The 14,394-nt window shown below is 38.6% G+C and overlaps 1 protein-coding gene across 2 annotated transcripts in view; it reads left to right on the forward strand.

Annotated features, from left to right (window-relative positions):
- Positions 1-14,394, forward strand: part of lmo4b (LIM domain only 4b) — an 18,771-nt gene that overhangs the window by 3,403 nt on the left and 974 nt on the right. The window contains exons 1-3 of one of the 2 annotated variants that reach the window (XM_008307353.3): positions 1,508-2,029; positions 5,475-5,721; positions 13,416-13,512. In XM_008307353.3, coding sequence (XP_008305575.1) covers positions 5,480-5,721; positions 13,416-13,512 — 339 coding nt within the window. In that variant the 5' untranslated portion in view covers positions 1,508-2,029; positions 5,475-5,479. Of the gene's footprint in view, positions 1-1,507; positions 2,030-5,474; positions 5,722-13,415; positions 13,513-14,394 lie in introns of those variants that run through there. The other variant, XM_025065955.1, reaches the window with a different exon arrangement.

Below are 14,394 nucleotides of genomic sequence, written 5' to 3' on the forward strand. Positions count from 1 at the left end.
ATCCATCCATCCATCCATCCATCCATCCATCCATCTATCTATCATCTATCTATCTATCTATCTATCTATCTATCTATCTATCTATCTATCTATGTATGTATCTGTCTATACAAGTAGCTCTCTGTATTACAAAGTGCCCTTGAAGTAGCTCTCAGTTTCAGAAAGGTTGGTGACCCCAGATCTATATGTATATTTGTGTAAAACACATATAAAGAAAGAAAAGAAAGAGTACTTTAAATGTCATTTTATTACAATGGCCATTAGCATATTTAATATATGTAAAAATAAAAGAATTCTCCAGAAACATACTTTAAACGGGTATTATCTTTGTGTATTTATCATTTATGCCCATTCTAGATAAACTCATGATTTCATAAAATAAAAGGTAATGATCAATTTCTGGTGGTAAGGTGAATGCGTTTTCTTTGCCTCAGCTTCCTCACTCCCTACTTTCTTTTTCTTTTTCACTTTGACTTCTTGCCAATTATGTCGAAAAGCTCATTAAATCAGACTTGGAATAAACAAAGCTTTTCTTGTGATGATGATCCACTTGTTTTCAAAGCCATTTCATAATTCCCCTCTGTATTAATTATTTGTATCAATTTAATCATTGTTCCTTGGTGGGGGAAAAAAAAAAGATTCTTCTCAGTCTTCTGTACTGCGTTTTGTTTTTACAAAGAGAATAAGGGACTTGATGAGTGCTCAGGAGAACTACTCATTTTAAGCACCAGTTTTGGTCCAAAGGGAAATCATTGGCATGATACGCAATCTCCTCTGTTTATTATTAAACAATCAAAGTCAAGATACAAATCAAAATTACACACAACTTATCATACTAATGAAACGGCTGCGGTTCATAATGAAGTTGTTTTGTTCCTTAAACCCACTCTTAAAACAAATTGCTCCAAAAAGCAGTGTTTTTTTTTTTAATTTTAATTATTTTAACTGATTATTTTTCTGACTGAAGACCCAGTGGACAGTGTTGCGCACTGAGGCTAAATCTCTTTAAGATGATGTACCTATTTAAACGCATTTCTTCATGTAATAATAATATAATAATATCATATATTGTAGCCCTTAAACGCGTTCAGACCAATTGTACCTCAGACTTAACGCTTTTTTAATCGAGTTGAATCGAGAGCCAGACATGGCTGCAGTTAGTTTCAGTGACGGACGATGGCGCCACCGCGTAGGAATGTAGGGACTGGCCGTTTTTCTCGGGTTCAATCGCCGCTAAGTCCAATATATAAACATGTATTGTCTACTAATTGAATTGCATTTATAATGTAATATAATACAAATTATATTATATTGTATTATATAACTTGGTGTGTCTTTTAAAACAAATAAAGTGAGAATGTTTGAATCAGCCCAATTACTTGATTCAAAAGGTTGAAATTGAACAGTGTTTTTGCACAGATCACCTCTGTTTCCGAGTCTTCTTACCTCCTCCCGTAGCCATTGGCTGCAGTTCATATTCCGCTTCAACACACCAGGCGCTGATTGGCTGCACTGTCGCCTTCGTCAGGCGGCTAAATGCCTGTTTCCCCTTCCTCCCATGTTTTACTTTACTGAAGGTTTTTCTTCATGTCAGCCGTACACGTACTCACGCACACCGAGAGGAGCAATGAAAAGACTGGCCCCAGCTTTTAAAAAGACTTGAAACCGCGTCGACAGCGGGTTTTGGACGGAGACACCTGCGTAGGGCTCGTGCACACAATGGAGTTGTTTTGTTGCGCAAAACAGTCCGCTCTGTGAAGCAGCAACAGTGAGACGGCGAGGACGCGTCCACTGTGGAAATACAATCTGATAACTCCATTTGCTCCTTTCTTTTTGAAACACGAGCACCAGACGCGCACGGAGCTGGAGTAGCCCGCGGACCACGCAGCGTTAGTGCATTTGTGAGTTTGTGTTGGTGTCGGTGTGTGTACGGTTGTTTGGAAAGAGACAGAGGCAGTTTGCAGTCGTCGCTATTTCTCACGGATAGTGTTGAACTTCACATCCAGGAAGCTTTGGGTCAATACGCAAGGTGAGTAATGTTCCTGTTGGATGATTTACAGTTATTTTAAAGCAAGTTAATTCACATTCTGCCTGCGTTTCTGTGGTGTTATGCTGGTATCTTCGGTATCTTATGTCGTGTTGGCACGAGCCTGTTTATCGGAACAGAATGATGGTTTGTTTCTGATATTGAAAGGAGCCTGTAAACAGTGAACACGGACACAAAATAATCAATTAAAGATGGTAGACAAAAGGAAAGAAGACATAGAATTGTGGAAATTTCGTCACAACACGAGACAGCAGGGCAGCAGGACGAGGTAGAAGACGCCGGAAAAGAGACATTGGTTAAGATGTGACAAGATGAAGACATAAGAAACGATAGTAAATAGACATTGCAATAAACAAGAGAACAGGAATAATGTTATTGTATAGGGAGAAGAACACGAAAAAAAGGGCAGTATGGATACAAGATAGTTGTTAGGGGCGAAAATAAAAGAAAGAACAGTAGACAAATTTTAAAAAAAAACGTGTACAAATATGAGGGACTGTATATCTGGACATGTATGGAGGCGAAAAACAAACACAATCGTTACTCATACCTATGCTCAATTTAGAGAGTCGTGTTACCCACACCTGCGTGATTTGAACCTATGCATGAAGGAAACATACAGGGGGAAAAAACCATAAAACCCCAGAAATACCAGAAAGACCATCAGTAAGCATCAGGGATTGAACCAATGAGCAACTTTTCACAGGTTGGCCAGAACAAGGTACAGAGAAGTACAGAGCAAGTAAAGTACACAGAGGAGTAGGTGAGCACAGAGACATTTTGGTGGATTGAGTAAAAGGGGCAGGTATAGGAGACACGAAAAGGAATGCAGGACAAAAGACACATACAATGGTAAAAAAAAAAATTAGACATTGTTTTGGACTGCGACATCTGCCCGTTTAATTGAATGCACACAAGTTTGTCCATTTTCAGTGAATGCCCACCCCCACCTTCTCTCCGTCTGTGGTTGGTAAATGAAACTTAATAATGTTCCCTCTTGTTTATCCAGGGAGTCATTTTCAGCTCCCCTTCTCCCCTTTTTCGCGATTCGTGTGCTTTTCAGATTTAATCAGTCGAGCCGAGGTTCGTCTCTGAGAGCCTTCACTAATGGTCTCAGTGCATGTGTTTATGTGTTTGAGTATGTCCCTCCTCCCTACGCCCCACCCACCCACCCCTGTACACACATTCTAACTAACTAGTCTTTAATAAACGTTTGGCTTTGGCCATGCCTAAATAGTGGTAATTCTAACCAACCTGAAGTAAGATAAGGCTGACACCCTAACCATACATGGAAAACTAAAAAAGCAGGTTATGTGATTTCCTTGGCGAAATTTTCAGTTCCATCCATTCATTTATCCGTTACCGGGTCACGGGGGTCAGCAGTCTCCATGACCGCTACCCAATTCACACCGCCAAGGTACCAATCTAACCGGATCTTGCCCAGGAGGTGAATCGAGGGGTTCCACACCAATGAAAGAGACATTGCCTCTGGGCCAAAGCGCCACAAAATTGTCAGTTGTTTTATAGACTTAAATAATAGGAGAATAATTTTTACTCTTTAACAAAATAACGGAAATATTAAACACAATAAATAACAAAAGTTAGACCATATTGCATTGTGCTCTTTGGAAATTTTCCATGTCGTATTAACTGCATTTTTTTTTTCTTTTATCCCCTGAACAAAACAGATCATTTTTTAAAACAAAATTCTAGATTTAAAAGTCCTGCTTTTTTTTTCATAACACTATAGATAAACTCTGAAAACATGTACTACACAATTTAAAATAGTTGGTATGCGATATTTCTTAAATTGACAAATAACCAGGATTATTAGCGAAGTTAAATATATTTCAATTTTTTTTTTCTTTAACGAATGAGCTCCTTTTTAGCTATTTGTAAGCTTTCAAAAAAATTATCCCTGAAAACCGACAAAAGTACCATGCACACAAATCCTCCTCATTTGTCACTTCTGCTTTAGAACAAAGCTTCTTCTTTGGAATATGTTTCACACAGTCGGAGGGCCCATAGATGCCTTGGTTATTCATCAAAAATAATTACAATATATATATACTATGCATATATAAAGTTATTGTTTCAAAAGAAAAAAAGAACTATGAAAAGTTAGACCAGAAAAGTTGGAATAAACAACGGTTATTTTTTAAATTGTTTTTGTTTAGGTTCACATTTTCCTTCCATTACAAAACAGCAAAAGTGTCCTAGTTTCTGTGAACACTTTTAAATGTTTTACATTTCCAGAGCCCCGATTAATATAAGTGACATACAAGCAACATATATTTGCTATTTTTGAGACCACAAATTGGCTGAATCATATTCATCATGCCTTGGTGCTTTTCATTAAAGATATTTTTTTGAAATTCAACATTTCATATCAATTTCTACACTACACTGTAGGCTAATTGAATTAGACACAACAGAGTCATCTCGCTTCCCTTGGCTAGCTCCAAAACAAGGCAATGACAGTGTTGATTTCCAACTTTGAGAGAAATCAATCTGGAAATCATTTTATTGTTTCGCAGTCGATGTTCATAACAAGGGATTGCTAGCCAATTATCAAACGCTGGGAATTTGTGTGAATGCATGTTGGACGGAAAGACGAGGAAAACCATAGGCACATGGCAATGTATCAAGGCCGACAAAATTGTTGATTTCATTTTTTTTTATTTATCATGCGATCAATGGATTTATTGATTATCATCCCAGGCCTATCACCTAGTCCCCAATTCTCAACCCTGGTGAGAAATGATTGTGTCAGTAAGGGCATTGCTTCCTTTATAGAAAAATAAAGTTGGTAATTAATTTGAGAAAAAAAAAATTTAATCAATAATATTAAGTTATGAAATGTTTCCTCATTGACCAGAGCTGTAGCAGCCATAGAGGATATGATAGCAACAGTGCTTCAAAGAGGAGTTCAAGGCACCAGTCGCATTGCATTGCACATTGCTTGTCCTTCCCTGAGGTCTTCTACTGTCTGCAGTTGGGCCTGTAATGTTATTATAAGGCCACGATGCTGCATTTCACTAATGCTCAACACAGTGGTTCCTTACAAGCAAAGTTAGAGAATGGTAGAGTCTTTTGCAAGTCTAATTAATGAGAGCTTTTTTTTTTCCCCCAAGTAAAACAGACGTATGTCATTATTTTTTTGTGCATAACTGGACATATGTGTTACCAATAAAGGAAAATATACAGGCATATGTACTGTTCCTATTACATGCTAAATCTGTTATTTAAAAAAGCAGTAACAAAGATGTATAATATAGTATAATATTAATATAAATAGTATAGTAATAGTATTTTTTCGCTTATTTTACAGCCATTTAATATGAAGAAAATAAGCCTCTTTATCATCTACCTGTATCAGCCACTTAACCTACACCTACCGTTGTGTATTTTTTTTTTTTTTTTTTAGGGACAATGGTAAATCCAGGAGGCAGTGCTAGTAACCAGCCACCGCCAGTCGGAACAGGCCCTCTATCTTGGAAGCGGTGTGCAGGATGTGGGGCTAAAATTGTGGACCGCTTCCTACTCTACACCATGGACAGCTACTGGCACAGCCGTTGTCTAAAATGCTCCTGCTGTCAGGCCCAGCTCGGCGAAATTGGCACGTCATGCTTCACCAAAAGCGGCATGATCCTGTGCAGAAATGACTACATCAGGTGAGCTCACAATTTGAAGTGGGACTGCTGTTCATTTTTGCAAAACTTGAGTGGAAAATGTTGAGGGAGCCTTTCACTCCGAATACCTGACCCAATCTTTTTTGCTTATATTAGTGTAAAAATCCGGAGAAATAATGTAACCAAAATAGTTCAAAGCGGAGACGAGTAAGCTCCAAGTTGGTTGCACAAGTTGGATTGAAAACACGTTTGCGTCGTCTCGACAGGAAGTCATTAAAAACGCTGAAGTCAACAGCAGTGCTTTATTCATAATGGGCCTATGATATAATTAAAATTAGGCCCGGGAGGAGAGTGAAGAACATAGATACACAAACCCAGTCGTAATGAGAGCACACGCAGTGAAAGAGCTAAACAGCTACGTTATGAAGGCACGAGATGAATGCGGAGATTGAGATGAGACCCGCGGGGGCAGTCGGGAGGATGGATGGAGGGGGCGACTTGTCTGACAGTAAGTCTACACAATTAAATGCTTTAATTATAGCCCCCACCACCACCCCGCCCGCTTCTGCCATTTTCTTTAGTCCTGATGGGTTACATCTAATGAGATCTGGTTCCTGGCTTGTCTCTTAGCTCCGAGTGATGTTGTCCGAAAGTGAATGACAGCCCCACACTGCTCAACAAAACATTTAATTAACTAAACTGAGTTGAAAAGTGAGGAGGGGAGGGTGTGACAATAGAGTACGATGAAGAGGAAAATAAAAGAGAGAGAATTTTGTTATAAATATTACAAACATGGGTTCATGATGTTGTCCATCTTAAAAATGGTTCATAAGTAAAGTGGCTTTACTAATCTAAATAAGCTATCGATAAAACAGGTTTTTTTAAGAACTCAAGGTCACACCAAGTTTTCTTTCTGTTGAAATGTACTAACGGCTTGTTTGCTTTTTCTTATTGTTTAAAACCCAAAAAAAAAAAAAAAAAATCTCACCTGTGTATTCCTATATATTAGTCCCTTACAGTCTCTGTGCTCTGTCTGGCCTGAAGGACGCTTTAGAGACAGTTTCAGCCCTTGTCTCACTGTGATTTGAGGGTAGGGCCTTACTTGAGAAGTCATTGTAAGGGCTTTGCTCTTTCTTTACTGAACTACCAACTATTTCTGGGCAGCCTCAACAAATAGGTCAGCTACTGTTTGAGGATTTGTCATTAGGTCACGACATCTCTCCAATCTTCTAGCCTTGTGCATCATTGCATGATTGTCTTAACAACCTTTATAAGAAAAAAAAAAAATTAAAAAAATGAGATCAGTTAAAACAAGATATTTTACAACTACAACATATCTTGCTGCTGGTCAAATCCCAAGTTAAGTAATTCTGGCTGAAGTGCTTCTATAGTGTAGCGGTTAGCAGAGAGTCAGGTAGTCCTGGTTTGATTCCCAGAGGAACCACATGCAGTACGTGGTGCCTGCAGGGGGCAGCGTGTTGCAGCAGATCAGCTGTTTACACAGGAATTTCCCATGTGCTGCATCGATAAAGTTAAAATTGTTCGAGACAGGCGCATCGAAAGAGACAGGCGCTGCATTAAAGCTTGCGATCAGGCTGGACACGGTTCTACATGATGTGATTTAAAGTTTGTACCGATTTTACCTTTTACCCGCCACCCCTGAGCTGTGTCTTCAGTCGCACTTTCTAAAATCCCTGTGTTCATTTAAAAAACAGAACGTCAACTTATTCATTTTCATTGACTGTGAGATCACTGATTTACCATTAACAAATAATTTAACCGCTCTGCAGATGTCTAAATATTTGAGACCCAAAAAAAAAAAAAAAAAAAAAATAAAGTCAAAAGCAACACATTTGTCTTGGTCATTGCTAAAAGGTTTCATTGAAATCTACGAAATTTAAAAATAAAAAGTTCAAGAAATATTTTTACCACCTTAAGGCTTTAAGTATTAATGTTGCTGGCTGCTAAAGCTAACTCCTTGTTTAGCGGAAATTCATTTACTTGTTAAAAAAAAGAGAGAGAACTTTATTGATCTTATATTTTTGGAAATCCTTGTGTTAACAGCAGATATTTTGTTAACAGTCTGCCCGCAGCAGGCGCCAAGCATGTGGTTTCTCCGGGAATCGGAATCCAGGACTCTCTGCTCCAGAGGCAGGCGCACTAACCACTACACTTCGGAACCGACAACCGACCTGTTGTAGCTGCTAGATATAGTAATACCAATTGTCTTCTTAATTAGATACGACAATGTAATTACCTAGCACTTAACCAGTAAGTAACTCTTAATAGTTGGCCACGTAAAATCATTTTGAAGTCTTCACACTTGGACAGAATGACAGAACGTGAACTATTAAAGACAGAGTTATAATTAAAAAAAAAATTCTGATATTATAAAACAATAATTCCACATCCAAGTTAAGAGGCTGTTAAACTCTGCTGGAATGGTTCTAAGAGAATTTATTAAAGGCCTGCAATTGAGCGATGGTCCAGATTTGGTTCCGTTTTCGCTGTATTAAACGCATGAAAATCTGATCCACTAAACAGATCGTCCCTAGCCTGTCCTCATTTTTTGCCATCCCCATCTCATAACATTGCGCCCTATCATTTCTTCTTCCTCTCTTTTAATTCAGATCCATTACTTTAAAAAAAAAGAAAAAAAAAAGCTGTGCTTCAGTATCAATAGGACCCTCATGCTTTTAAAAGTGCATTTGCTGCTGCTGTGAAGAGGTGTTTTTAATGGACTGTGTTGCACATATCATTGTTCTGGGGGGTCATTTTACCCCACCAAAAAGGGCTTTTGGTGAGGCAAACAAAAGCGTTAATAGCAGACAGCCTTTTTTTACCACACTATATATATATATTTTTTTTTTATTTACCAGGCAGACATTACTAAAATTAAATCCAATAGTCATTACCTAAACGGAAGGGTTAAACTCGCTCTTGTAGTGTTTTTATTTATTTATTCTCACTTTTTTTTAAAAAAATTTAATCAAACGTGATTGATTTTTCACCTTAGAAGGAAACAAACAAAAATGGCGTTGTCATCGAAATGAAATAATTCCGTGACCTTAATTATACTGACTCGTACTGTACTTCGTTGGTAAAGGAGGCCTAATTGGAGTCACAGTCCCAAGCAGTATAAAAGCTTAATTCTCATGCACTCACTTGGGCAACAAATAGGCTTCTGTACCTTTTTTTCCCAACATATGCCTAACATAATCTACATATATGAATATTGTAAAAATTAGAGCATTTTTTTATGCATATTCCTCTCTCTATTTTCTCCTATTGTGTTCAACAACCATCTGCATGTCTTACATTTCTTCCTCTTGGGCCTTCCTCTTTTACTACCTGCCATGTAGCTTAAACTAGAAAAATAATTTTTTTTTTTTTTTTTTTCAGACTGCACTTTATTTTTAATCATATCTCTTTTAGTCACCCTTAAAAGAAATCATTTCAACTCTGCAACCTTCAGTATAGTCTCCTGTCTTCAAGACGTGCAACTCATACCTACAAACTATACATAACGTCTGGTCTCTCTACCATCTTGTAAACCGCGGTCTCAGAATGAAATGCTGTCACAGTCATTTCATTGATGGGGTTTACTTCAATCATCCTTCACAGTTACTCTGTGTAAATATCTAAATCCTGTCTTGCTGTTCGTATACATATCTGACAGTATTGTTGCACGCAGTATGTAGTAGTATTACTACATACTTATGGTTCCTCTTGTTTTTACATAGCAACAGTATCTTTTTTTTTTTTTTATGGAAATGAATATTGCACCTTGATGTCTAAATGAAATGTTTGACAAAAATGTCTCTACAGCTGGGCTCACGAAATGATTGCCACGTTTCCAATTACAATTTTGTGGCTTTTGTGTGTCAAATTTCCACTTTATATATATATATATATAGCATTAAGGAAAGGAAAGTGAATTACTTGTGATTGTGACACCGCGCACCGCTGCACACAGTGAAATGTGAACTCTGCTTTTAAGCAAAGTGGAAGAAGAAGTGCCACGCTCAGAGCACCTTGGCAGCTGTCGGACTCGAACATGGAGCTTTTCCAGACCCAAGTCCGCTTTCTCGACCACTGAGCCACCGCTGCCCCTCAGCCTTGTTGTCACTGTAGACTGATCATTTAAATTAGATTATACAGCGATACCAATACCAATTCCGTTACCGCTGCTATGGCGATAGTATCCCTGTTTACCGCATGTCGCACAAGTTAAGTTGAGCACTTGGGCTTAAGTTACAGCTCCTTGAGTATCTGTTGGGTATAGTCGGGTATCTGATCAGGCGGGCTCCTCCAGATTTTGACCAATGCTAGAGCAACATGGAGCCTGAGTATCGGATCTAGCCATCGCTAATTGAAATTGTCTATTAATGTGCGTTTTTAATTCGATCAGTAAGAATAAAACTGCGGTCTCAATGATCAAATTTCAAAACAGTTTCAGGCTTTGTGTTTTTGCAGCACCATCTTTGACTTACAATATCATTTCTTCAGTTTTCTCTCTCTCTCTCTCTCCTGTCTCTCTCTCTTTTGATCTCCATCTACCTGTTTCATACTTCCACCGACACTTTTCTTGTCCTTTTGCCTTTGACAGACGTGACATCAAAGGATTTCTTGCTTGTTTAATATCAAAGGTAATTTCAATTATAGCATTAGCACTAAAGAGCACGCAGTGTTTATGTGCCTTTGATTTTTTTTTTTTAAGCCTCTACATTCTATTGAGAGCGTTGAGGTGACAAGTTACGCTCACAGTGGCACAACACACATCTAGTTAGCCTTGATCCCACTTAAGGTTTTATGACCTCATTGACAGCATGACTGAATGGCTTTGGTGTTTGGGCGCCAAACAAATTGTTTAAAGTTGTAACGTGTTACACGCTAGAAAAACATATTATCAATCAAACAACGTCATGCAATTAAGAAAAGAGCTGCACGGTGTGTTTGATTTGTCTATACATTTTGCCAGGCGCCCTGCGAAGCTGAAACAGATTCTTCCTAAAATCTTAAAACGAATGTTTTTCTTCCGCTATCTTTTATTATTATTTTTTTTCCCCCAGCCACAAACAACGTTATCTGATACACAAACGCACACCGGTGATATACCCCTCCCTTCCCTCTTCCATTTCTTTTTATCCATCCCTCCCTCTCGTTCTCTCTAGAGCATGTCAGATGCTCCGGTCTTATTTGATTGCTTAGGAAAAGTGCAGTGATAGAGCAAACACCCAGTGAGATATGATGACAAATGGGTCCAGATCCCAGTAAATTACTTTCTGCTAAAATCGAAATTTCATTCAGTTTGCTGCTCACCGAGATGAAGTAATCTAAATTGTGGACTTAGAAGATAGAAGTGAAGCCGGAGCAAGCATTTCATTATCAAGAAAGGGTGGGGGAGAGAGGGAGGGAGGGACGGGAGAGACAGAGCGAGAGAGGTGGGGGTTAGGGAAGGGAAGGGAAGAGTAGAGTAGAACCTTGAGCAGAAGCAAATCCAACGTGTTGACGCCGTGATTGAAAAGGTTAACTCGTGCACGTTGTATATCAAGCACAAGTAGCTCTGGGCCTGTAAATGGAAACGCCACTGACGGACCATCCTCTTTGCTCCTGATTACTTGTGCTCAAGGTTATCATTAGCCTGCTAAAATTTGCTGCTGTGGCAAGTGCAAAGACGGAGCGATTGAGCAAGAAATTGATCTTGTGGAGCGCCTGTTTGCTTTAATTTGGACAGACACGTGGCCGTATGGTGTTACTCATTTTCATGTTTTTGTGACCGCATTTCTTTTTGTACCAAAAATGTACCTCCGTCCATATTAAGGTCAAGGGGTTCCCAATTTACGGAGTCATCAACCTGCCTGTTACTTTGGACGCATTTATTGAGAAAGTCTTGTTCCATCATTCCGACAAGGAAGACAGCTTTATGTTACAAATTAGGGTTGAATTTAATTGGCATTGTACCTTTAAGACTGGAGTGAGTTGGCCTTTCCCCCTCCCATCTTCCTCATGTTGTTGTTGTTTCTCTGGGTTACCTCTGTGTGTGCGTAAATAAGTGTATGTTCTGAAGCAAAGTGCCTTAAATTGTCACAGAAAAAGCGGCCGCCAGAAAAACGAGTTTTTTTCCAAGTTACGAGTAAGCAACTTTTGCAAGATTTTCGAGTTACGAGCGCTCAACCGAGCTCCATTTGTCTCGCTCACTGTCTTGCGCTTGGTTATTTTACCTATCGCTTTATTTCTCTCTTTTCTCTACCTCTCTCTCTCTCTCTCTCTCTCTCTTTCTCTAATCTAAAACGAGTCCTCACTCCCAGTCCTCCTACGCTTAGTGGCAACAACCCTACGTGCTGCCTCGCTCACTGTCCCTCGTTTGGTTATTTTACCCATTTTAACAACGGTAATAAAAAATGGTTTCTTAGTTATTATTTTATATTATCTATATATTTGTTTATATCTTTGTTTTTTTATGTTTAGATGGGGGATATTAATTTAATTATTATTAAATTAATTATTAATATTTCAAATTAATTGGTTTTTAGTTACTGACATATGAGTGCTGTTGTGGAACGGATTAAACTTGTATCTCAAAGCTGCACTGTATATATGTATATGTATGTATATATATATGTATGTATGTATATATGTATGTATGTATATATATGTATGTATATATATGTATGTATATATAAGACAACAATCCAGCTCTCCAAGTTTTCAACCCTCTGCTCTCTGTTCTCACCCACATATTACAGTTCTTCTTCAAACATCATGGTTCACGGAGTCTCCTGGCTGACGTTATCTTTCAACCAGTCCCTCACCATATCAAACTCCCGCCCTTACCGTGAACTCATCTGTAGCACCGTCAACACACCTAAGTGGAATCCTGCAGTACTTCTCTGCCACTCCTGAGTGTCTCATACAGTACCACAGTTCCTGTCTAAGCACGCGATTATAAGCCTTTTTCTAAATTCACAAAGACACAGTTCACCTCCTTCTGACCTTCAATAATCTTTCCTACTATCACTCTCAAAGCAAAACAAATGCCTCTGTAGTACTTTTCCCAGGCATAAAACCAAACTGCTGCTTATCTGTCTGTCTGTCTGTCTGTCTATGCAACCATCCCTCTGTCCTCACTGACTGGCACTTTTTTGTTTTTTTTTTACCATCCTTAACTAAGCTGACTTGTTGAACATTCATCAGTAAAAAAATCCTTCCCTCTAAGTGTGTATCTTCCATACAACTCGTCAAAATCCCCCTTCTTTTTTTTTTTACCGCTCTCTCAGTCTCTTATCAAGCCTGACATAATTCTTCTTTATTTGCCTCATATCTCTCTGACTGTGTTACTTTTCCTATGTTTGCCCTCTTCTTCGTGCCCTTGAACGTCTGTATTCCAACCACCAGCTTACTATGTCATCTCTGCGCTGACCTGAAGTCACTGAAAAGATGACAACACCGTACATTTTCTGGCCAGCCTCAACAGCAAACCTTTTTGACTCGCGGGCCACAATTGTCCAAAAAGTGAACAGCGTTCGTGTGCACTAAGATAAATGACATGTAAAAGTCATGCATAAAGGCTAAAATGCTAAAATTCGTGTATCATTTTCCACACCGTCTATTGGGGAAACACGGGTATTGCAGGGTAAAAGGCAGAAGTGTAAATGATATATAATTTATATGAAATCAATTCTATAATTTAATAACAATTCTGCCACTTGTTGCCTTTCTTTTCATTCTTACAGATTATTTGGAAACAGTGGAGCGTGCAGTGCATGTGGTCAGTCAATTCCAGCTAGCGAACTGGTGATGAGGGCACAGGGCAATGTGTACCATCTCAAGGTAAGTGGCACAATCTCCCCGTGACACGTAGCGTTCAAGTTTTTTTTTTTTGTTAGGTAAATGATATCATACGATTTCAAAAAAAGCCATCACTCTACAGTGCCATTTTCCCCATTTCTGTTTACATTCCAGAAATTTGAAGAAGTTGTAGTAAATCTGAACAGTCAGCAGCAGTCAATGCATTACATACACATATATAACATGTCAGAGGTGGGACCAAGTCCTTGCTTTGCAAGTCATAAGTAAGTCTCAAGTCTTTGCACTCAAGTCCGAGTCAAGTCTCAAGTCAGGACTAAAAAGTGTCAAGTCAAGTCCCGAGTCCTTACGTTTCTAAGGACTCGGGGCGTAAATAATATATATTTACACAGATCACTTTGGGTTTTGGAGAAAGTATCGGGTCTCGTCGAGTCAAAGGGCTCGAGTCCAAGTGAAGTCACGAGTTATTGACGTTAAAGTCCAAGTCGAGTCTTTACATTTTGTCAAGTCGAGTCGAAATCAAATTGATCAAATTGATGACTCGAGTCTGACTCGAGTCCAAGTCATGCGACTCGAGTCCACACCTCTTTATATACATATACATAAGTAGGTTATTTTATGACCATTCCCTTTGCCTGACCTACCAATTAGAACACAGAAATTAACGAACGCCCACAATCATTTTTTTGCATGTTTTTTTTTTTTTTAACTCAATATCACACTGTCCTCTGTTCACTGGTATCGTAAAGGGTATAATCATTTTCCTTTTTTTAAAACATTTTATTTTTTTTTCAGAACATAATTTCATTTTTCTGTTGTTAAAGAACAAAATGGGAACGTGTAACAGACCTGTGTTCTTAGTTGTAACACAATGGGGAGGAAAGTCTGAGTGTTTCTGTTTCACCC

The sequence above is a fragment of the Cynoglossus semilaevis genome, chromosome 2 (genome assembly GCF_000523025.1).
Source record: "Cynoglossus semilaevis isolate Cse_v1.0 chromosome 2, Cse_v1.0, whole genome shotgun sequence".
In the NCBI taxonomy this organism is placed as follows: domain Eukaryota; kingdom Metazoa; phylum Chordata; class Actinopteri; order Pleuronectiformes; family Cynoglossidae; genus Cynoglossus; species Cynoglossus semilaevis.